At 40.6% G+C, this 26,273-nt stretch overlaps 1 protein-coding gene across 5 annotated transcripts in view; it reads right to left on the bottom strand.

The window, feature by feature from the left end:
• Positions 1 to 26,273, bottom strand: part of Opcml (opioid binding protein/cell adhesion molecule like) — a 1,139,977-nt gene that overhangs the window by 234,809 nt on the left and 878,895 nt on the right. For all 5 annotated transcript variants that reach the window (XM_029482074.1, XM_029482075.1, XM_021172107.2 and 2 more), the window contains one exon: positions 18,265 to 18,497. In XM_029482074.1, coding sequence (XP_029337934.1) covers positions 18,265 to 18,497 — 233 coding nt within the window. The remainder of the gene's footprint in view (positions 1 to 18,264; positions 18,498 to 26,273) is intronic.

Here is a 26,273-nt window from a genome sequence, read left to right as displayed (position 1 = left end):
TGTTGGAAGGCAATGGAACATTCCTATGAAGGCAGATGGTGGTGCTGTACAGTGACTGATCATCAATACATAGCACAGGACCGAACGGGTATGATGAGCAACAGATGCAGCTTATGCTTGCACGTAGTCGCTGTTTATAAACAGTGAGGTGAACGAAAACATGAAATAATGGCTAGGTGTGAAATGGATCTTAACATTGTACACAAATGCACAATTATACATTGCAATATATACATATCACACACACACATGTGTGTGTGTGTGTGTGTGTGTAGTTGTAAAGTGTAGTATAACTGTTCTTTGTCCAGCAATAAAAGTCTAAACCTCAGAGCATAAATGAATTTCAGGGATAATCTACTTTCACATCTTTATTCATCATGAGAGAGACACTGACACTGGAAAGTTAATTGCATCTAAGCACAAGTGATGTATATTTGGGTCATCTTCTAGTTACTTTGACTCACTACATAATATTCTTATAACCAGTAGTTATTGTCTTTGGGAAGTTTAAGAAGACTATATATGTATATATATATATATATATATATATATATATATACATATATATGGAACAAGGAGCGACCTATGGTAACTGTATTGCTAAGGAGAAACAACAACAACAACGGAAAGTCTGGGACCTCTGAGGTTTTCAACTGGCATTTAAAGAAAAGGTAGGCTCTGGTGTAAAGCTTCAGTTCAGTGCGAGATGTGTGGAATATATTGAAAGAAGCAGAGGTACCCGAGATTGCTCACTCAGGAGAACTCTCCAGCAGCCTGCCAGAGGGCATGAGATCAAAATCAAGAGCATCCCAACTTTTCACCTAACTAAGTGCAAGGTGACATTCAGAGGAAGCAGCAGCCAGCAAGGCAAGAGCCCAGCTGGATGACTCGTGCTCTTGGAGCCATCCCTCCGACACCTGGGCCCCTTGTCGCTCAGTATAAATCACAGTCCTGCATTCTTCTTGGAAAAAGCCATCATTACCTAGCTGTGTTCTGAGGACTTAAAGTTGCTCCTGAATCCAAGCAATCTCTCTACTGTGGAGAGCAGAACTGTGTATAATCACTTTGCTTGAAAGCCAACTCTATGCAAATATATGCAAATGCCCTGGCAGAGTTGGCCTGGCCCTCAGGCCTTCCAAAGAGGCTTTTCCTGCTTTAGAGCAAGCAGAGCAATGCCCATTTAGAGAGAACAGGATTAAGACACTTGGGTAGAGACCGGAGTGGGGTAATTTTGCAATAGTCACAGCAAGGAGAGGTAGGTGCCCTCACAACATGACTAAGCAAGTCTGGACTGAGATGCAAAACCTGCTGGGGTAACTCACCATCACTTTTCTCCACAGGAGCTATAGCCTAGGGACTGTTCACTCACCACAGACAGAAAATCACTGTGAGGCAATAGCTTTTGAGAAAAACAGGAACAGGTTCCAAATCGTATTACACCCAGAAATTGTTTCCCCTTTCTAACATCACTAGAGTCTATAAAACCAGACTTTGTACAACCACAGTGGGCACTTTGCAGCTGATGTTTCCTCTGTGCCTTAGAAGACATGGACTCACTGCCAGAGTTGATATCATATCCCACAGACCTCTAAGGACCATGGAAAGATACACAACAGCATCCCAGGGTTACAGGTGTACTATTATCAGGAGGTCTTTCATCAAAGGAACTGAGTAGTAAGGCTATTACTTCAAGTCCCAGTGGGGTGTCATGGTCAGGTAGAAGAAAACACTACAAGACTCCTAATCAACAGAAGAGTGTCTCTCCTCCTCCTGAGTCAGGAGTCATGTGTGTGAAACAAGTGAGACCAAGAAAGACAGTGCATTCCCCCATATATGAAATTGAGAGTTGACCTTATAGGAGTACATAGTAGCACAATGGTTATCGCAACATGTGTAAGTGGAGAGGACTCTGGGGAGAGGCTAGTCAAAGGGTTCAATATCATAATTACATAGCAACAATAAGTTCTAATATTCTGCACTGATACGGCAGCTATAATTAACAATAATGTATTGTATATTTCAAAATCACCAGAAAGGATGGTTTTAAATGTTATCACCAACAGATGGTAACTGCATGAGGTGACAGACATGGGAATTACTTTGATTTGATCATTATACAATATGCACATGTATTAAAATAAGCATCATACTCCATAAATAAGAACAATCATTATGAATCAATTAAAAAAAATCAGCCCCAACAGCCATACACTACATACAGTATCATCTATTCAATATAAGATTTATAAATTTTTTTTGGTTGTTCAAATATGTGTAAGTCAATTAGTTTCAGTTCACTTCAACCAAATATTTTCATCATTTATCATTAAATACTGACTGAATATTCATAACTCACCAGACATATTTAGTAAGTATTGTTGAACAGCTGATCAGTGTTAGTCCTATGTCCTGCATAGAGGCAAACCCTTTTATCCACAGGGAGGTATCAAGTTCTCCATTTTTTTATGGTGTCTGTGATTTGATAGGGAAACCATACCTGTATAGAGTGAACAGAGTTTGGTGTATGTGGCTATACCTAGCAGGTTTTGAAGTCAGGAAAACTCAAAAGCAAGTACCAACTCAACATCTTGTTGACATGGTAGAGCCCCTCGATGGTTAGGGGAGAATTGGGGAAGTTTCCTTCAGGGCAGAGGGAGTTCAGCAACTGGGCTGTCAGGAATGAGTAAGGCAGCACTCCTGGGAGAATGAAGAGATGGTAGTGGACTGCTAGGTAGTTTTCTGCCAGTATATCAAATACCTAAAGTGACCTAGGCATAAGAGAAAACAGCTATTTTGCCTTCATTTGGGTCTCCCTGTCACTGACCAGGTCACTGTGTTGCTTGTGAGCCTGTGGTGATTCGGCACAGAATGGTAGGGACATATGAAGAAAATTGCGCACCTTTGGCAGGAAGTGAAAGACAAATTGGAAACAAGAAGGGGAGTGTCACTACTCTTCTGTACTGAATAGGGCCAGTGAGCCTCATATTAGGGCCCAGGTTCTAGAGTTTATCTGATATTGGGATCACCAAGCTGGGCACTAACCCTGAAGTCTGGATCTCTAGGGGAACACTTAAGGTCAAACTCTAGCATGACACCATGTCACCATCACCCTGTGATTCTGGTGAGCAGCTGAGAACTTGTGTCCCTGGCAAAGTCCCAGAGAAGAGCAATGCGTTCCTACTGTGCCCTCCGGCTCATATAGATCATAGTGAGAAAGCCAGCTGCTCCCTAAGGCATGGGTCCAGCACAATCTGGCCCCTCTCATGGGACACTTGGCTTGTACACTACCCTGGGCTCATGTCAGCTGGCAGGGCTCAGATGGCATATGGTGGAAAGGGTAAGGTAGGCCATAGTCTCAGAGGCATCTGGTCTACCTTACTCAGCAACCTGTCTAGAGTAATGCTCAAGTGACTTTGGATTTGACATATCACTATTATCTGAATATGTATGTTCCTAAGGGGCAAAAGAAGTCCTTACAAACACTGCAGCTGAAATGAAGACAGAACCAGATTTCTGACCACAGTCAGCACCTGCTCATGTTCAAATTCACATTCTCTCCTTGGACTCTCCTTCTGCCCTCAGCAGCCATCTTCATCCCCTCTGAGGGCAAGGAGGCTGGCTGCAAGCATTCGGTAAAAGTCTGCAAAGTCTGAGGGGCATCTACCTTCTGCTTGGTACTTTTTCAAAGTGTGTTTCCTTTGAAAGCTGTCTGGGCACCTGCTGATTGCCCCCTGGTCTTTCTCGGAGCTATCCTTGGGCATCTTTTTAATGGCTCGACCTTAATTGCATTTTCTTGTGTGTGCTGTGGCAGCCAGCATGTAGTTTAATAAAACATTTTCCAGCTGTTGGACCCATTATTCCCTCCCCCTACATCTTATGCACTGGAAGGTTTTAAGCCTTATTTTTAAGGTGATTGATTTGGTATGTTTTCCACTTTCTTTCCTGCTGTGGGGACATTTTACCTCGATGTGTGATAATTTTTTTTTAAAGAAAGAACTTTGATTTTCCTGTCCCCTTCCTTTCCACCCTGCCGTTGCTGAGCTAAGGACCAGGGAGCTTGAGTCCTTGAGTAGCTATTTTGCCTTCTCTGATTCTGTAACAGCTGTTGGTACTTTGGATCTGCGTGGCCAGGGCTCAGGGCTTGTCAGTTAATACTTGTACCCATGGGGTGTTGAAAGAAAGTGGGCACTCAGAGATGTTATATGTAATAGCCAGAGTTTTACTGGTATTTTTTTTTCTTTTAGAAACTGTAGTAAAGTTTTCTTTTCTTTTTGTACTCATGTCATTTTTATTTTGGGTGTGATAACAGTGGTACAAGTTCATACAAAACAAAGAGATGCATTTTAGAATATAAGAGTGAACCCATCAAGAACGCTTGAAGACTCTTCGTTCTTATTGTACCCCAGTGATGCTATCACATGACAAAAGTTTCCTGAGAAAAGCAAAGCCTTTGATGGAGACTCAGTAATTATTTCTCATTTGGTACTAAGTAGCCAGTACCATTCATGTCTGGATGAGTGGAAAACATTCATGCCCCTATCCAATGGTAAACTCAGAATAGCCTGCCAATGGCTGAAACTCTATCTCTTGCTTTCTCTCAGGCATTTTCCTCATCTCCTGGCTTCCTTTGCCTTCAGCTGTGCCCAAACTGTCTTCTAAGACATCTTTAAGTCTTAGAAGCTCAGTGAACTAGCAGTGGCTGGGTGAACTTGATAGTTACCCTTCCACCTTGTGCCTTTAGTGTCTTCTTTTCTATGCCTCCCAAGAAAATTTCTATCACCTCTTTGTCTACAGTCCTAGGCTCCTTTGAGTTCTCAGAACATACACCTTGCATTGCTTTGTTACGTTCCATGTTGCTGTGATGGAGTACCCCAACAAAAGCAATGCAAGAGAGAAAGGGATTGTTTTAGCTCTAGTTTTGAGGTTATAAGCTATCATGATGAGGGAGTCATAGTGATAAGAGCTTGAAGCACCACGCCAGGTTGTATCCACAGTTAAGCAGAGAGAAATGAACACCAGTGCACAGTAAGCTTTCCTTCTTTATACAGTCTAGAACCCATGCCCAGGAAATGTTGGAGCCTGCTTTGAGTTTGGATCTTCCTATATCAATTAACCCAAACCAAATACTCCATCACAAGGTTAGAGGCTAACCTAATCTAGATAATTACTCACTGGTAGTTATCACAGAGGCTTGCCTCCTCTGTGAATCTAAGTCTTGTCAAGTTGGTCATCAGTAGTGACCATCATAAACACCAAGTTCACCCAGCCACTGCTAGTTCACTGAGCTAGGTTTGACTTGTGCTGGAGAGCTATGTGCCAGGAAACATGGTCATGATGCAAACAATATTTCAAGTCATTTACCTACATCTTAGATTAATAGATTGTTAACATTCTGTCCTCTGGGTTATGTGTTTTGAAGAAGTTTACATCTGTGATCAGATCTCAGTTCACAGAGCTTTGGACAAAATGGTTAGTTTATTTGGATTTATTTGGATTTATCCTTTGACATTCTGGGGACAAGGAACACCTCTTGTACTAAATTATAAATTCACTTAGCATCTGTGCATTGTCATAAAAATTCTAATATTTAAAAGACCAATAATAACTCTAAAAATAATGAGTAACTCTTCTATTGTAATCTTCAATAGATACTATTCTTTTCTTTTATTGACCTCAATTTAGGTGGCATCTGAGTGCAGTATTTCTGTAGTTTTGTCAACAGCCATGCATACACCACACCCAGGGAATTCTCCTCTGCCTTCAAGTAGTGGTTTCCCATAGTGAAACCTCAACACCCAGAGGATGTATGGTTCACTTACCCTGGGATGGTCCATTGGCCAAGTGGCTGTCATATTATTTTTGACAGCATGAGTTCTATCGAAACAGAAATTAAGGATAAATTAACAGGATAAAAAGAGAGAAAGAATTCAAAAGAGAAAAGAAGAATTGAGTGAGGCAGCAAGTAAATCTCTATTTCAACACTATCTTCTAAAGCTGTTTATGATAAAAAGAGGATTAGGGAGCTCAACTTCCAGCTATATTAAATTAAATCCCAGACCCCTGTTCACAGTCACATGCAGGCCTGAGAGCATCAATCCCAACGTGACAAAATAGCCCCTGGGAGAAGGACTCTTCCTGGCAGTGAGCCACTTGCCTCTTATAAACTGTTAACCGTGGTAATGAACCAATCCAAGAGACATATTAATAATGACATGAAGAGACACGTTTATTGTTGATTGTTGAGATGGTGGCAGATTTATTGCTAGCTTGCCAGGAGGGAGGGTTTGGCCCAGCCAATGGTGCAATTAAAAACAAATTGAACACAGGGACAAAGAATCAATAATCTAACAGGGCAACTTTTAGTTTGCAAAATACAAATATAAATTAATTGACCTGAACACAGTTGCTAACTGGCCATTAATGTCTGCTAGCTGGCCAATCAGAGCGCATAATCCACCCATTAAATTCATTGCAGCAGACTAGGTTTGTAGATTTCTAGGTCTGCCTGCCAGGGTAGCCGCTGGGGGGCAGCTTATTTGAGGGTGATTTCCAATGCCACTAAAGGAAAATCATTGAGTGACAAAGTTTGCCCAGAAGCTCTAAATTATGGGCTATTTCCAGAGGTTTTACTAAGAATTCATTTATCCAGCAGATACATTGTTGATGCCTTCAATGTAGCACATACAGTCTATCCTAAGCACAAGGAAGTGAATGGAATAAATCCAGGCATACTGCTGTTCCCAGTGTGGCCTTCACTTATCTCTTGTGTGTTTTCCAGCAAAGTTATCCTTTGACACACTAGTTCTCTCTCAAGAACAACTGATATTTTTTTCCTCACTCTTGCATAAAACAATAATTAGTACATAGTTTGGATATTTTGGTAGTATTGTTATAGATAGTTAAAAAAGACTGAGAGGGAGATGCTTATGTTGTTATGTTAATTTAGACTCAAATACCTAAGCAATGCCTGTAATGAAAATCAAGAAGTTACTTCTTGCTCTTGCTTTCAAAGACATTGTAAGGAACAGAGGAAAGAGAGTTAGATCAATCAATAACTGAAACTACTAAAAAGGCACAGGTATCACAAGGCAGTGCAGGCAAGTTTTTAGCAACTGGAGTTTCAAAGGCAGCCTATGGCTTTGGGACTTAGAAGATCTATGATAGTGCTGTGTAGTGTGAAACTTGTCCTACTTGGTTATCTCAAATCAATTCAATTAAAACAAGTATGTGTTACAAGTGAGAGCCTCAGTTGTACTAGCTGTATTTGGGTTTCTTATTGGCCATGTGTGTCTGTCTTTTCTTGTGTTAAAGAACACAAATGCAGGCATTTTCTTCAAAACAGGGGTCTAGTGAGAAGTGTAGCTTTCTTTAGAATTTGAATTTTCACAGGAAAACAGAACAAGACTTGTTGGAGGAATGGAAGGATTGTTGTTTGCTAGCAATGATGGGCTGTAGGAACAAATATGAATACAGCAGTATGTAGGATGCCAAAGTGGAGAAAGAAATTCACATGGAAACCGTAGTGGCCCCTGGATCCTCAGCAAGGACAATAGTGGACTAAAAGGTCTTGATAATGTCATTAGTAAAAGAAAATCATTATCAATTCATATGTTTCAAGGTACCTAGCTGAAAGAACTCTGATTCTTTCCAGGACAAAGAAATGATAAATGTCTGAGGTGATGGATCGTCCAATTACCCTGTACTAATCACGACACACTGTTTACCTTACACTGAAATGTCACAGTATGCACCATAAAATGCCTAGTTACTGCATGTCAATTAAAAACAACAAAATATATTTTAAAAATCTGAGCACGTGCACCATGGTCAAATAACATAAAACGAGAAAGACATCAGACATTGAGTGTCATGATGGGACAAGCCAGGAGAGAATGAGAATGAAATTCTTCATTAAAGTCATTCTGTGGGAACAGAGAAGAATAGAAAGAAAATACAGGAGAGGGAAGAATTAAAACTTAAGCCAAGCGTTTCCATGAAAATGTCATGTCTTCAAATAGGGTTGTGAATCTAGAGAAAAGAAGAGGTTTTGGAGTGAGGAGTCAAGTTCAGGGTGAAACATGTAAAGATGCTCAGGATGAGGGAATGAGAGAGTGGAGTTACAGAAGACACTATGAATAGCGAATGGAGATATGGAGCCAGTATGAGCCTTTCAGAAGGAAGAAGTTATAATTACAGAGATGGGAAAAATGAAAGGGGTAAGGAAGTCTTAAGAAAGACAGATCTTGTCTGTAGGAAGCTTGGATGAAGAGTCCCAAAGATGGGGAAATTTCAAGGAGAGTACACACTGTGGCCACGATAAGGCAGGACAGACACATGTGCTGTGAGGAGACCTGAAAGCAGAGGACTGTCTTTCAAATAGGTGAGGGATGAACTATCACTGGAGCATGGACTGAACTAAAATACCAGCCTTGGACTTAGGAGAGAGTGGCCTAAGACAACTTCCATGGCCTTTCTAATCCTCTTTTGCCATTCAAAAATTAGAGAATGTATTATGATTTTTGAGGTTAACTGGAAAATAGAACTGGATCAAAGGAGTATTATACCACTCATTGAACGTTGGTCAAGCTTAGTATTATTAAGAAAGGCTCTTGTAATAGTTGCATTATGATAATCTTTCTTTACCTTTATTTCTCTTCAATTTCTCCACCAATAGTAGAGAACTTCTAGAGAAGTAGTAGTCAATGGTTTTAGGTTTTTGTTTTTGTTTTTTTGAAAAGCAAAATAGGATCAAGCACAATGGGTAGTTACTATTGTTATTGCTCTTGAACTTGACACCTGTTAACTAGATGCTCAAAGCCATGTTAAGGAATTCAAGTAAGAGACTAAAAGTATGGAGCCACTTGCTCTCTTGTAGAGTACATTAATACTCTGCATTAACTTTCCTCTGGTCCCAAACTATGAGTAATACTCATGGAGGGCAAGGTTTGAATGTTGCTATGTTAGGGTAATGGGATATGATAAACTGAAAGAGATTAAAAGACTTGACAGCATCACTAATTCATCCTTCAAGTAAGTACAATTGTGCTTTTGCTCACAGTACCAGGATGTGTGAGAAGAGACTCTTGCGTGTATTGGAGCTGTTGGCTGACTGGCTTCTTAGGACATAGGCTGAGACCACTGTGCAAATTGAGGAGAACAAAACAGACATTTCATTTTCCACCTCCACACCAGCGATGATGCTACAAGCGGGCTTTATATGAGTCTCAGTTTATTTAATTCCAGTGCAAACAAGGCAGACGACAGACCCAGGCCCTGCCACTTCTTTTCCTGGCTTCTGCTTCTGTACATATCTCCAGAGCAGATGCCAAGACTGGCAGCACCTTCCTGGATCGTGTCAGAACTGTGCTTCAATCCAAAACAAGCCAGCATGCTTTGCAAGCCTGGACTGCAATGGAAGACAGGGGGATGTCCTTTTGGCAGACACATCAACCACCTTTGGCGCTGGCAAGGAATTCATCCTGTGTCAAATTCTGTTTGAGTCTCATTTACCTTGGAATATATCAACTCTTCATATTCCCACCTTGAACCAAGGACAACTGCTGCAAAAGGATCAAGTGGTTACCACTTCACCTCTACATGGAAGCTGACCTCCATGTGCAAGAGAGGGGGCCTCAGAGTTTCAGAGATCACAGGGGAAATAGACACAAACCTTGTCAACACTGTGAGAGGGAGAGTTTTGAATGTGAATGTGTGTACAAGCAAGGATGTTATGGTCTTAGTTCTGTAGCAGCAGAACAAAGCTTCATGTTTCTCTTCACAACTACGTGAGAAATGTCCTGGTTAAGAAAGAAACCATCTTTGTTATGCATGTGTTTTTGGACTGGGTCATTACAGAGTATATATCATATTATGAAAGGCATCTGAACTTGGGAGATTAGGAACAAGGTGAACATCCATTCAATTCTGGCTCTAGAGGTATCAAGTTCAGATAGCAGCTAACTAGCACCATCTGATATCAGAGCAAGAAGGCTGCCCAGAGTACAAGTGTGAACTTCATTCTGAAAGTTCAGGTCAGTAGAGGCTTGGAAGGAGCAGATATACATAGGGTAAGCATCTATCTGTTTGTCTGTCCTTTTTTTTTTTTCATTAATTTACTTATTTACTTTATAGGTGAGTTTAATTCTTACCGTTGGCTTGACTGGATTGTAGAACCATCTAAGGCACTTTCCTTAGCTGTGTTTGTGAGTATGTTTACAGATATATTTAACTGTAGAGGGAAGACTAGGCCTCAATGTGGGCTGTGTGCCAAGAACTGAATAAAAGTGGGAAGGGGCAGGGAAGCCTGGTGTGCTCAGTATTCCTCTCTTTCTTTCCTTGACGGCAGAGGCAATGTGACTAGTCAACCCATCACTGTGTCCACAGGCCTTCTCTGCCATGATGCACTGAACTTCAATGAACCATAAACCCAAAAAAACCCCTCTGAACTTGATTCTGTTGAATATTTTGCCATAGCCAAGAAAAAAATTTACTATTCCTATGAAGGATGGTTCCCAAGATACCTTCCCTTTTCATATGCAGACAGTCTCCTGACAACAAATGACACCATCACTGATTCCTTCTGTGGCTTTCAGTTGTCACTGAAGTCACTCCAATCCTTTAATAAAGAATATACAGGGCCGGTGAGATGTCTTAGGGGTTTAATGCAAAGAAGACTGATGACTGAGTTTCATCCACAGGAACCACATTGTAGAAGCAGAAGATTGAATCCTGCAGGTAGTCCTCTGATACCACATGTACACCATGGCACATGTATGCCTCTACACACACACACACACACACACACACACACACACACACAGTAAATGTAAGAAAAGATAGTAGAGGTGATATATAGATGATGATAGATAGATAAATAGATAAATGATAGGTGATGGATAAATAAATAATAGAAGATAGATAGATAAATAGATGGATAGATAGATAGATACAAAGACATACATAAATATATACATACATACATATATAAGCATAAATAAAACAATTTTATGTGATTTTTTTCCAGAGAGGAACCAGAAAAGAGAGATTTAAAAACAACAAAAAAAAACCTTTTCCAATGAAAATGATGGACAATACCCCACTAATGATGCTATCAAGGGATCCCTAAATTCTGAGTCCAAATAAACTATAAACCAACAAAGGTTTGTGAGCAAACTCTCTGCTTTGCTCCTGTGGGTAAAATGAGAAGAGACAGACAATCCAAGAAAAAGAATAACCTTCCTTTGAGAAATTTTACTCAAGAATCTGAAGATAGAATTATCAGAAAGGAGCATTTGAGTCCACCCCACCCTCACCTCCATGTCAAAACCAGGGAAATGTTTTGTGGTAGGGATCCATTATCTTGTGTGATTCATGGGCACGGATGCATAGATGCTGCTTATAGTTCCTGGCTCAGAACCGTGTGTCAAAATGGGATATAAGAGCACATGGAGAGAGGAAGGGGGACAGGAAGGGGGAAGCATGAAAGTAAGGAAGAGAGAGAGACGCATGGACAAGTGTGCACAGAGGATTTTATTAACTACTTTGTTCATTTCTTCATGTTTGTGTGTCTGTGTATACTTGTGTATGGGGTAGGCCATGGCACATTAGTGTGGACAACAAATGACAATTTGTGAGAAATCAGTTCTCTCTCCCTGCAACATGTAGGGTCATCACACCTGGCAGCAGGCACTTTTACTCACTGAGCCATCTCACCAGCCCCTACAGAGAGGATTAAAGTGTGCGTGCTGCACACAGAAAATCAGTTTTACTGCATGCTGTTCATCCCAGGATAAGAAACCTGGAAGGTAATGTCCTAAAGACTCAGGAGCCAAGCTTAGGCTGGGGAGTACATTTTCTCATGCCCAGGCTTGTTCTTTTCTACTTTTCCACCTTGCTTCTGTGAAGAACAAGTGTGATTATAATTTAAAATAGAGGCTGAATAAATTAAATGTATTTCAGGTTGACTGCTTGCTTTTCTTTAAGCTCATAATTATACACGTTAATTCAAATGCCTTGGTAATATTTGGGAGGAGAGGGGGAAATCACAGAGAAAAGGTTTGGTACAAAGAAGAGTTGGAAGTGGTTTCTGTCTCTGAAAAATCTTGTGCACCACGTGGCTCTGTCTGCATCATCCTGCTGTAAACCCTCCTCCCAGGTGCCTGTAGCTCCCAACCCAGAAATTTCTCATCAGCATCTGCCTTTCTTCTTAGCTTCTTTAGAACTTGTTTTTCTCTTAAAGGGCAGCATTTTCCTGCCCATTCACTTAACTCTGAATTAGCAGTATGGCAGAGGGACACAATTCTGGGGGTTACATAGCAAAAAATACCTTCATTAAGAGGTTCGTAGCCACTTCCCTGCCAGCCTAACTCATTCAAAGCACTCCTGACTCCCTGGATCTTCATTTCTTGCTTTATAGAGTGGTGACTTTCTGCTCTGTCTTCCAGGGATTTTGTAAAGAATAATCAAAAGAGATAATGCATGCAAAGTGCCTTGTTGACTATTTGTATTTTGATAGCTTTCTCTCCAGTGCCAAAAGCTTAACCCAAATGAATAAATGCAGTGAAGGGAATTTAAAACACTTACTAGCTCTATCGTCTAGCGCAGTTTCAATCTAAGCCTTGGTTTCTTTATTTGTAAGATATGAAGATGATGCATAGTTTGTCAAGTAGATGCAAAGATCAATTGAGACACGGTTAGTGCATAATGTGGCCAGTGCCCGAGCTAACAGGGACCCAATAAGAATGGAGTGGGCAGAAAACTAGATTTCCTTTCAGATAACAGCTAGTCTCCCCAAAACAGGATCTACATTATAACACCCAAAGCCATTTGTATATATAAAAATTACAGAAGCCTTTTGTGAAGACTCCTATGCATGAATTTAATATTTAATATTTCATATTTCTCTCTATCTCTGCTTCATGTAGGTGTATGTATGTGTAGGGGTGTTGGGGATTTGGTGCATGTGCATGCACATATATTTATATATATATATATATATATATATATATATATATATATATATACATGTGTATGGAGGCCTCAATATCTTCCTCAATTTTCTCTACTTTATCTTTTGAGAGAGAAAATTTTACTGAATCTGGAGTGTGCTGACTCAGCAAGGACTGGCCATTAAGCTCCAGGCATCCCCCTTCTCCTCTCCTGTGCAATGATTACATGCATGCATTTTTATGTCACTGCTGGGATCCGAACTCATATTCTCATGCTTGCCTAACATGTTTTCTAGCATGTTGAGCCTATTTCATCTTAAGACTAATCATTTCTGAGTCTCTGAATAAATCTAGGCTTCGTAAAAAATATTCAATCCATGAGAGAAATACCTTACAGGCCCCAGATTTCTAAGCCAGCCCAGAGAAAGGCTGAGAACATCAACACTCCTCAAGCAACGATAGACACAATTTCCCTTCTGCATCCATTTCTAACAAATAGCGACACCCCAGATCACCAGTACTCGTAGATCTGGTGAGGTTTCAGAACATGGAGAGCTAATGAAGATTAGGATGGCAATTAGATCTCGGGTTCCCAAAGGAGAAGGGGTTTTCAGTACTTACATAGGATAAAATGGTAACATTTAAAATGTGTACCCCTGGAGGGATGAGCTACTAGAAAATTAATTATCTTCTCTCTGCCTCTCTCCCAGCTTCTTTGTAGCATTTATGGCGGCTTTAGGGTCCCTCCCTCACAGCTCATTTTCTTTTTGGGGCTTTGTCATTAATTCCTGATGGTACCATTCAATGTTGGCAGTCAGAGGGAAGCAAAACAAAATAATATACAAGAAAAAAAAATCAGAGACATTCTTTATGGCACTAGAGCAGAGAAGTAAGCAAGCATGATTGGCAGGAGAGAGGCATTGGAAAAAGCTGAGATGTCGGTCTTGCAATCATACTATTACTATAACAGCAAAAGTCCATGGAGGGAAAACCCCAGAACCATTGAAAAGAACCTCTAGGTAGACTCCCAGCATTCTAGTTGGGCTGTGTCAATCAGTTGCCCTAGGGCCAATCCCAAGGGCAGGCTCACCTGTCAGCCTTACTAAAAGGATAAGAAGAATAATTAGTCCTTTAGTAAGGTACTATACTTTTCTTCCTAGAATCCCACTTCTAGTATAGTAACTTAGAGTTCACAGCCATGTGGCTTCCTAAGTAGACCCACTTTTCCTTTTTTTTTTTTTCTATCTCTAGAAAAGAAGTAGAAACAGGCTTTCTTTAACAATGGGAGCCAACATTTTAGGCTCCTTTGTTCTTTCCCTAAAGCCTTGAAACCCTCCATTTAGTTGCTGGTCCACCAAGTATCTGACTTGCATATCAGTTTCAATGGCTTGGCTTTTCCATTCTTGCCTCAGGATAGTTGCTGGGGTATGAAGCCCTTCTGCTCTGGGCGTTTATCTCCTTTAAATTTTAATAATAATTGTCATTAGCTTTCATTTGAGTCCATGCCTGATTTCTTTTTAAATGAGACTTATAACCCTAAGAGATGACGCCAAATTTCCCTGTATCAATGTGGTTGTGGTTCAAGACCAGTCTTTACTGCTTGTCCCTTGTGGACCATGGCAGGCTCCCACCTTCCTAAGCTACATACAGTCAGTTAATTTGCAAATTGATATAGCAGTCAATGTTCTGCAGCTTCCCAGAGTTTATTGCAAGGGTCAAATGCAATCAAGATTGTGAGCATCTTTGAATAAATGTGTGGAATTGGAAGCATCCCTGGCATGGTAGATCTCTTAGCATGGCATGTTCTAGACTTCTGCCCTACTGAGAACTTTCTCTATGACTATCCACTTAAACTCATCAAACAATGGCTGGCTCACCTCTACACCCCTGTCCACTTGGAGAGGTTTCAGCATGCCTCCTTGCTGGATTACCTTAGAGATAAACATCCCTGAGCATCTACAATGCCACAGCAGGCTAATGGCTGGGACCCCAGATAAATAAATCATGATTCTTGTTCTCTAGGAATAGTTAGCCTTATCAGCTGAGCCTCTATCAAGCTAGTAAACCCTGATACGACAGATTCTCAAACACTGGTATTAAACTACAGCTGCACCTTCATGTTGTCACATCTATATGATGCTGTTGTTACAGATGATCATAGAATTTTATCTCAGCACTTATTATCAAGGCCGTAATCACTTCCCCAAATTCATAAATATATGTACTCTAATTTATCTCTTTCTCATTCAGAGCATTAATGATCAGTTCTCTCCATTGCCCTTAGACAATATCTCTTAGGTGCCTCTCCATTTCTCCAGGAAAAGCCACAGTCCATGCTCATGACACTGCTTTGGATGCTGGAAGCAACTTGTAGCTTCTCCTTGTCTCTCTGTGTCTTGCGTCCCACCCCCATGCCTCAATCCCCAACCCTGTCCCCACTGTAGTACATCCCTGACAGGGTTGCCAAGTGAATTTTCCTCCTGTGACTAACCTGACCCACATCTACAATTTGACACAGCTCTAGGTTTCTTTCCCACTTACTTATATGGTCTAGATGACATTATTACACAGGCTTAATTCCCCAGTGGCCAAGAAGTACCTGGGGAACCATGGTGAATTTTAATGAAGGTGGCTGATAAACAAGTAGACTAAGCAAACAGTGCCATTGGACACGTGGTGAAAGATGCCCTTTACCATAGTCTACAAGGCATTATGAGTCATGGCAGAGCAGCCCCGGTGCCTGGACATAGCAGAAGAACAAAACAAAGCCAGAAGCTGCATGAGAGGGTCTCCCTTCTGCTCACAGCACCCAATTTGTAGCAGTAATGAGATATTAATTTTGTCAAATAGGAGATAAATCCCCTTTTTCAAAAAAAAAAAAGAAAAAAAAGAAAAACAGACAAGTTGCAGCTCGGAAATTTTTCAGTTTTTCTTATTGCAAAATCAATACCCATCAGCAATTTGAAATTAAGGGCAAGATTAGGCCTCAGTTTTATACATGCCTTATTGTACTCCAAAAGCTTTCTACTCAGTCAGATAAATCTTCTTTAAGAGGATTAGGAAACTTTCATTATCTTTATCTAACCTGAACTAACACCAAGTCTGAAAAATTAATCTATAGACTGGACAAAAGCCGATAGCTGCTGGGAAGAGAACAGACCTTGGCTTCTTTCTCACTGAGTAGGAAGAGCAAGAGGGCGACTGCATCTGCCCCCCCTGAGGATTCTGCAACACTCACCAGGACCAGGAGGGATGCTCTTGTCAAGCTCATGCTCCTGGGCTCTTGATTAATGTAAAGTCCCATGCTTGGAAGGTTCTGGTAGTAGAACACCCTTCTTCCCCCAGCCACCTACTGGCTTGCCTTTGTATTCTGAAAGCTCCTAGGAGACCAGAGCTACAGAAGGCTGGACCTTGGTTGTGAAGAACAGGGGGATAGGAGAAGCTACTGCCCATGTGCCCCAAGACTCAGAGTCTCCCTGAGTGACCTAATGACACTCTAAGTTTCCACACCACATACCAGGAATTACTCAAAGTACACTGAAGAGATATCATCCTGAATTCACTCCCTATGAGCCCTGTGTAGCCTGTCCCAGCCTTACATGTTTGTTTTATTCTGTTGATGCCAATAGCTTTGTTCTGTTTGATTCTGTTACTATATAGCACCTAACTTTTTTTTTTTTCCATTTAAGTACCACACATCATCTGGATGTGAAGACAACTATGCTTTGAAGACCATGGAGGTGCCACCTTCAAGGCTGAGGATTATATTGTTCTTGTGGAGAATCAAGCCCAAGTGGCAAGCAGATATTAGGACATTTCAATCCATCTTTGATCACTAACTTCACCCAGTGCCTCCATTGTCCTTTAAGAAGGGAAGTAGCTGTGCCTTTAGTTTCAGATAGTAAGCAATCTCAAGTCTCCAAGCAGTGATCCTGACCCAATCCCTTACCCTCTGGCTGGAATACTTATGTTTAAAACAGCAATATCTGTTGATGCCCATTCCATGAGAGACATCTTTGAATCTCTAAAATCATGTGGGATTTGATAGATTTGATAGAAGCCAGGCTTTAGTGCTGTGTCTCTCAGAATAGCTCTTGAGGACAACAAGTTATAATAGACATATCTCTGACCCATCGTATCCATTGAAAATTGAGTCTACAGACATGGATACTGAGCTGGTAATGGCTGCTGCACTGTTCAAAGGAAAGAGTGGGCATGTGAAGCAGAAGCTATTGAAGCTCAAGAGATGCTAACTCCCATCTACTATGGTCTATGAAACCAACTGAAATAAGTTGTGATCTATATTTTATTTTTCAAAAATTATCCTGGCTCTAGAAGTATAGTGTATACATTTCATAATCTAAATGCACCAAAAAATCTGTTGAATTTATGGAAGATAGAATCAGATAAACTGACATTGACAATGACTAAATCATACACTGAGCCCCTATCTGAGAGCCAGGTAGATGTCTTTCAAACATAAGCTGAATACTCTGAGAGAGGTCAACCTACGTTTTCCATTGGTTGCAGAAAGGATGTATCATTAGGCAATGGAATTCTGTTTGAATGTTGACTCTAACCATAATAGCACAATGCTTTAAACAGTGGTGGTAATTGGGATAGTTTAAAATAAGTTTATTTTCATTGCTTGCCTTGCCTTAACATGGTCTTCACATTACAGCTCTGCAGACATTTTTAACTCAACATATTGTGTCTGGCATTTGGCTAAACTGAGTCAGATTTTTAGAATAGAGACAATAATGCTGAAGTACTCCTGCTCCTTTTAACCATATGACTTTATTTCTGACATGGAGGTATCATTCTGATAAGCTCTCTCTTGGCTCCATTCTGGGACTGGTGCAGAAAGGATGTGTCATTAGACAAGTAAAGAAATGCCAGAGAGGACCTAACTGGCTAGAACTCAGTGTCATTTCTAAAACACACATAGCCAGTTTCACATGAATATTAGCCCTTTTTTTTTTGTTTTGTTTTGTTTTGTATTAATGAAACAAGCCTTAGAGAAATAAAGGCCTCTGTGATTAATACTGCATTTATCTATGTTTGAATCTTCCACCAGCTTCAAATGCTAAGTTTCTTAAGAAAGTTCAGCCATATATGAACAAAAGCTTCCTGGTGAGAACAAAGTGCTAGAGAAAAAAACTGAAAAACTTCTAAAAGAAGCTTTGAAATGCTCAACCTGTGGATTTAATAGAGGGAAGTGAGCTTTTGTGTCTTTATACATAAACACAAAGAAAAAGATTGCATTTCCAGTCCTCTTCCACAAAGAGTGTCAGCCACAGGTCCAGCTGTAACTTACCTTGCACTATGAGATGGACCCGGGAGGTTTTGGGGTGATTGTCTGTCTGCACAGAGCAGGTGTATGGACCTTCATCGTATACATCCACATTCTGGATCATGATACTGTATTGGGTAGGCGTGTTGACCAAAATGATCACTCGAGGGTCTATGGACCACTTGTCATTCCCAGCATAGAGGATTGTGCTGCGGTTTAGCCAGGCTACCCGGGTGACCCGATCATCTATGGTACACCTGTGAGGATAGGAGGAGAGGATGGAGAGGTGAGGAGGAATAGAGAAGAGGAAAAGGGAGGGAAGAAGGAAGGAGAGAGAAGAGAGGGAAGGAAAAAGAGAGGAGAGAGAGGGAGGAAAGAGAGGGGAAAGGGAGGGAGAGAGATATTATACATGTGTTTTTATATGGCCAGGAGAAAATGAAACAGCAACAATATTTTAAAAACAGGCAATCAATTATTAATGAAACTTCCTGAACACAAAGCAGGAGAAGCTTGAATCATCCAGTAGAAGCCATGATACAAAATCATTTCTCCTTGATTTAGGGGCATATTGTGTGACTATCTTGCCTGCACATTGCTTTTCCTCTTACTTTACCCTCAGGCTTATATGAAAATTAGTTTATATTTTTTGAGCACATTTACCACATTGCGGTAGCAAAGGCCCAGAGGCACAGGGAACAGAAAGTAGATCAGTATTTCAAATAGGTCACAGATAATCCATGAGCAAATATGTAACTTGTAGTTAATCAAGACTTGAACTTATTTACCTCAGACCTCCCAGGTGCTGATAATCTCCTTGTGCCCCTAAGCGGCATGAAGCCTGCAAAGATGGGTCCTATTCACCTCAAAGAACCAGGGCTTCCTCAAGAGCTCCCCGCTACCTCTGAAGATTTCAGGACAGGCAAGATTCTCAACAGTGTCCCTCTTCCTCCTCACTTCACCCCATGACTGCAGCCTGTGAGCCCCTCAACATGAAAGGCTGGAGATGCAAATGACTATTGCTTGTCACTGTTTATGTCCTGTAGTTTCCCACCGCCCCCCCCCAAGGGAGAGAGAGAGATGTGCCTGCAGAGCTACAAATAGATACAGAAGGACCCAGAATGCAATGTGAGAACGAATGTGCTCCGCGGGGCCAAAGATGTACACACTCACAGTAGACATGGTGGCAGAGATACGGTCCCTGCACTGACAAGAGGCAGGCGAGTCTGTTAACTGTCAGGTAAAAGAAACAAGGCTTGGCCCACAGTTTAACTAGCTCTGGGTTGGGTAGAGAGGAGATCCAATAAGGTTGAAGAGATAAATGAACTCCTAAGAGCACAGACTGGCAAAGAGACCAGCCTCTGTGAAGTTCAGGAGCCACAATAAATGCAGGTGACAAGGAACAGAAAGATTCTAACTTTTATTTGGTGCCATTTTATAACCTTCAGTGTATCCACAAGCAGATTTCATCAAACCAAAGCTTCAAAAACATTTATGTCTGTCTACAGAAAACAATTCATTCACTTGAAAATAAAACATTCCTAGAATTTATTTGATGGGAGAACAGAGAGGGATAGAGGGAAGGAGTGAGGAAGGGAGAGAGAGAGAGAGAGAGAGAGAGAGAGAGAGAGAGAGAGAGAGAGAGAGAGAGAGAGAGACCCTATCTTTGTGTCAGTGGGAGTTAAACACTTCAGCGATTGAAAACCACTATAATCTATCTTCAGAATTCCTGAACAAGCTCTTGTCTAAACGTCACAAGTGTATATGGCTCCCTTTTGAACTTGAGCTTATCCTTCCTGTATATGTCCTCAGCAGGATGCATTTTCCGCTTGAAAACATTTTATTGATTACCTATCATATTTATCTGTAACAAAAATATAGAGAGATTGAATTTCAAATTTCATTTATGTCCTTCGGCTATAAAATTCTAAGTAATAATATTTGCTTTTAAAATGAGTTACCACCGCAAGTAGAAAATTGACAAAACAATATAGATATGCTTCACCTTCTAAGTAATAATTAACCACAAAAAGTTAACTTGAATTGTAAACACAGAGCTTAATCTCATGGGTAAGCCTGGCTTTTCATACCACAAATTAAAAAATCATTTACTTCTATAATGAGATAACATTTAGGATCAATTCTTTTCTACTTTTGCTTTTAAAGCAACCTTGTTAACAGAAGCACAGAAATGGCAATAAAAATCTCCTATTACAATGCCCCTAAATTCTTTGAATGCTTTCCAAGATATATGGCAAAAACTTCACAGTAATATAGTCTCAAAATTATTTTGATAATCTCACAACTGACAGTTCAATTAGTTCCTCTTTCAATTTCTTTTAAAGCAATGAATTGGCAGTGGGGTTTCTTACTCAATGTTACTTCTTACTACCTGGACAAAGTGTACTGATAACATCATGCCAGGGCTTATCCAATGATTAGTAATGACATATTGTCCTTTCATTAGAAATATCTGGTTTAACTTGCTGTATTCAAATATACTGCTTTCATATGTTAAATCATACTGCCTTCAATGAAAACCATCTCTTTAAGCTCTGGCTCAAGGGCAGAGGACTTCTGGTGTTCCTATTAATTTGCTCCTGCTGGGAGAATGGGCCTTTTCTGCTTGATTCTTGTGGGGCCCTTCCTCAAGGGTAAGATGCTGTTGCTAAATGCCAGGTGAGGGAGATAGTAGGGGAAGTACTGTCTCCTGATCCCCTGAACAGTAGGGCAGAAAACTCAGGAAGTATTGGAGAAGTATGGTTAAGTGATCGTCCAAACCTGTGCCCCTTCCATGCTATTTGAGGCCATGAGCTGGATCCTCTTTAACAAGAAGCACAAGGGGGTGGGGGTGGGGTGGGAGCATGTTTGATGTTAAATAAGAGAGAGCCACCAGTCAAGGTGAGGAAGGTTAATAACTTCTGGGTGTCTTGACAACTCCTAGACACGTAAAATTTGTACAGTCCAAGCCAACCCTACCTAGTAGTACTTGGTGGAACAGAACTCATTACAGCTCATTTGTAAATATCCCTTAAAAGCAGAGCTGGCTAGCTGTTCCTCCAGGAGTACTTGTGAGAACTTATCATGTATTAAGATAACCATTCTGCATAAGGACTTTTGAGAAACCATCTACATTACTCACAGATCAGAGATAAGGCAGTTGAGGCAGAGTGATCTTCAGTGACTACATGCAAAGCACTGAGAGGCCAATCAAAGTGACTCAGACCTAGGCAGCTTCCTGATTTGAAGTTTTGAGAATCTCAAGACTGAGGCTGGAAGCATTTGGCTGACTGTATCTATTCACAGTTTTGCAAATCTATAGCACTTACAAGTGATAAAATAATCTAAAAGGAAAGGAAAGCCATTTAGGGCCATACTTTATGTGTCCGTAGCCACCTGCAGTATGAGGAGAGTGGGTAGAAATAAGAATCAGGGTGAGCCAAAAAAGTGCCTGGAAGGGACCATGGGAGCTGGAAGCAAATGTCACTCTTCAACTGCACTGAGTATGAAGAGAGATCTCTCAAGAATTGTATTTTGCTAGTATTCTTTGTTTTTCTTTCTTATTTTCAGAGGTGAGACTCCAACCCTACAGCTGAAAACAGGGGTTTCCAAAGTTGGTAAACAGGGGAAAACTTAGACCAGTAAGGCCTGCACCTTTTAACTTCCAGCAAGATGGCTGGCAAAACCTGAGACTTTGTCTTTGGCTAGCTCCCCCACTCCTGCTCTAGGGACTCACTCTTAAGAACTGCTTGTTTTCTTAAAAACTAGAGCTGGCACTATTCTGAGCATACAGAGTGCTTTTGCTAAAAGTACCAATTCTTCACTTGTACTACAAGATGACTAAATGTTAAGTGGAAAGCTGGGCACCTCTGTTTTTGCTTTCGATCTGACTCCTCTACATTTGATCACCTGCTTACACCTGCAGAGAAACAAGCTCATCGCTCAAGTTGTGTCTGTGGAGAAGCCATTGGTACCTAACCAGTATCTTTCCCCTCAAGCCTGAAGAAACACACAACAGGAGCTGGGTATTGTCAGCTTTTGACAACTTCCTGTGCCAGATTCCTGAAATGCTCTTGAACTTCTCAGGTCATTGTCCTAGAAATTATAGTTACCTGAGGTTCCAGGAACAGCAAAGGCTCCCAAGACAGCCTACCTCCTGGATGAGAGCAATTACATCCAATTTCCAGGCTGAACATTAGAGAAGTGGCAATCACCTCCTGAGAACCAGGCTGACCCTTCAATCAGTAAGGATTTCTTCAGACCTCCTTACAGAAGTAGACTGAGACAAGGAGCGCTCACAGAGATAGTACCTCCTCAATTATGCATGTTTCTTGTTCCTCTGTCAACTCTCCTGTTTAAGCTTAAGTCCCTGGCCTGCCTTCGAAGACACATTCAGATCACTGGACTCTCTTATCTGATCCTTTTCCATGGTAATGATGAAACCCTTTCTTGTGATTTTAGCATCACACATGGAGTTAGATGCTTACAGGGACAGGTAGGCAATGCTAGTCGTTGGGGCTGCAGGCACCAGAACTTTTATCTTGAAAACATCATTTATAATACAGGCTAGAATTTTTGTCAAAAGACTCCACTTCCCGAAATGCAAAATCTGCAAACTTTAACATTTTGATCTTCTTTATTCTCATCTTTTATTTTATATTTTGCCTCTGAATGGTCAAATAAAACTGCCATCATTCAACTGGTACTTAACGAGCACCTACTATACATAAGACAAATTTCTTCAACTGAGAGTACAGTAAAGAGGCAAATTCCCTGCCTCATGAAGCTGCATCTAGTCCAGGACAAAGAAAACAGAGAGATATAGACAGATCGGTTCCAGAGACTGAAGCATGGGCTAAAGGAGACCATGGGGAGGAGAGGAGAGGGCTGTGGGGCTTGAGCAAATCTGGGGCAGAGTGGTAAAGAAATGTCCAGCTGGATCCAGGGTCAGGTAGTGATCTTAACCACCCTCGTCTGAGAGCAGCAAGATGCTTATGTGGAAAGCATGTCCAAACTGAAAACAAGAGTCACACATATACACAAAATTCGGCAGGATTATCTAAGATATCCATAGACATGGAGAACAAGTCTTTTAAGCCAGATTGACAGTGCCTTCCTCCCATAGTAATAGCTTTGTAAACCTGGGAATCATTGATGACTGGAATTTTAGGATGGGAAGGAGGTTTCACTAGAAAATGTCTTCATATTTCTACTGCTATTGTTGGAATCATGTTTGATAATGCTGCTGTGAGTAGAGAGCAGGAAGATAGGGCTCAGGCTCTGATTCAAACCTGTCCTTCTAAATATAAATCCTCTTGTACTGCAATATTAATGCTGAAGATCTTCAAAATATTTGCCAAATTTACTTACTTGAACTTCAGCATTTAAAACAATGATCCTCAACTGTCCTAATGCGATGGCCCTTTAATATAGTCCCTCGTGTTGTGTGATCCTCAACCATGAAGTTATTTTGATGCTTCATAGCTAATTTTGCTACTGTTTGAATCGAAATGTCAATACCTGATAAGCTGGAAATCTGATCTGCGACCCCATATGGGGTCATGGCCCTCAGGTTGAGAATCACTGATTTAAAGCTTTCTCTGCTAGGCTGTAAATAGAATGTGGATGAGGACAACATTGGTGCTGTTTGTTCCGTGTGACATCACTTCCCACAGGCCACCTGGCATCCAACAGGTGGTTAATACCTGTTTGTGATTTTAAAATACCTGCAATGTTTCTCAATGTGGCATCAAAAGAACACTCATGGGGTAAACAGAATGTCCATGGAGATATATGTCCCTTGGTGAGGTTGGTATACTCTATACCCAAATGCAGACATACACACAGTGTCTCAGAGGGCATTTTTTTGTGTATTTTTCAATCTAATTTTCATTTATATTATAATTGGGGAAATGTAACGCATCCATAGTCTGCAAGTAGCATGGTAACAATTAGATTTAAATATTCAAGTTGGTACTTGTTTCTATTATCACGGTGCTACAGGGAAGTCCTTCCATTCTCTCAGGCTAATGAGGAAAATACAGAGGTGACTTATAGGGTCAGTGATGCGTTCCTGCCAAGAAAAACTGAATGAGACTGAGTCTGCTGTGTAATGAAAGTCCTCTAGGGTTGGGATGGGGAAGACTCAGCCATCACGTTGCATTGGTTAAATTGAAAAATGGTGGCCTATGGCTGTCAGTGCTGTGGTCCAAGATGCAACTTGGGATCCAATTTTAATAAAATTTCATCTGTTTCATTAAATGAATATTGCAAATTCCAATTTTGGTATTTATGTGTGCATAGAACTTATATTTTAAGAATTTAGAGTCATGTAATGGAATATGCTGAAGGCATTTATATCTAGTTTTATGATTCTATATAAACTTGTTTTAAAATAATGTTACCACTGGGAAACCATGAAAATCATTTTTCAATTTTTCATCTGTACCTTTAATGTAATCTTCTATAGAGTCCTCAATTTAAGGAAAGCTGGTAGAGGTAATGTGTTATATGTGCGAGTTCTGAATACACGTCTCCGGATCGCTCTCATTAATGTGCATTCCAATATTAGCTTGGTGCTTGTTTGTTTGTTGTGCTTTTACTTTTTTTGTTAATTGAGAGTTAAGCAAATTTCCATTAAGAAGACTCTTAATCTCTCAAACCTTACTCCATCTCTTGGGATAAAGCATCAGAATATGTTAATACTGCCAGCCCAAGAGATAGGGAGAAGATCTTGCTTTAGAGAAGTCAGAGAGTAATAATAAATGACTTTTCAGAGCAAAAGAAGAGAAGAGCCCAAATGAAATATCATTAAATCAACTCCCAATGCATTCTAAAGTGCAAAAGCTGTTCTCTTGGGAGGCTTTAACTTCTCTGTTATTCCTTGAGTTACAAATAGAGCTAACTCTAAAGCATCAACAAGGTCCTAAATTATGAAAGGGAAAACCCTTTATGGTGAAGACAGTCAGAAATGTAACCCTGGTAATGACTCTGCTAGAGCTAATATTTGTGCTGAGGTATCGGTTGAGAATATTTTGAGAGACTTGGCAGAAGAGTGGGGAGGAAATAAAAGCTTTTGAGAGAGGATTCAACCCCCAAACATCTGAAGGGTGCAAGAAGTTGAATTCAAAGTCTGGCATGTACCATCAATCATCAATGCCTTTTACAGTGTAAACTGGTGTCTTTCTAATAATACCTGGAGTGAAGGTGTTACATTAGTACAGAAGATGCATGCTTTATGATATGCATGTGAGTATACATGTGCATATGTATATGTGTTAGTGTTTATGTGTAGAAGGGAAGGAATGTACCCTGTGTGTGTGTGTGTGTGTGTGTGTGTGTGTGTGTTTGTGTGTGTATGTGTATGTATATGAGAATGTGTGTGTAGTGTGAGTGTATGTGTGTGTATGTGTGTGTGTTTGTGTGTGTGTGTGTATGTGCAGTGTATGAGCCCTGAAGAAATGAGAGAAGCCAGAATACAAGCAATGAAATGAACAGTATCATGTGAATGCCTACTCTGCTATGGGATAATAGTATGCTGTGGTTTCAGCTGTGACCAATGAGATGTGGGTTTCTCCTGTGTCTTAGCATGTACAATAACAGTAGAGATGTATCTGAAAACACAGAATACCTTCACATTCCATAGGAATGCCAATGTGCTGAGGACCAGCTATACTATGAGTAATCTGACTACCCACCCTGGAGATATAGTTGTGAGTATGACAAAGAATCCTGCATCCTTTTGTTCTTCTCTATTGGCATATGTGCTGATGAAAATGGTCTCATGGAATGGGAGCAAGCCATAATATAGAAGAAAAGAGATCTGCCATTAAAATGAAATGTTATAGTAAAGGTGAAAAGTATTGGATCTAAAGCACTTAAGAAAAGATGATCAATCTGCTGTCCCCTAAGCGAAGAAAAATAGTAGAAACACGGGTGACCTTGTATTACAATAGGAAACTATGGAGACAATTGATGGCTTCTATTTTCTCCATAGTAGATGACAAAGTTGCCAGCTGAAAGCAAATGGGGGGACA

Source organism: Mus caroli, chromosome 9 (assembly GCF_900094665.2).
Source record: "Mus caroli chromosome 9, CAROLI_EIJ_v1.1, whole genome shotgun sequence".
NCBI lineage: Eukaryota > Metazoa > Chordata > Mammalia > Rodentia > Muridae > Mus > Mus caroli.
Note: the sequence above shows the minus strand (reverse complement) of the source record. Positions and strands in the feature narration are given on the sequence as shown.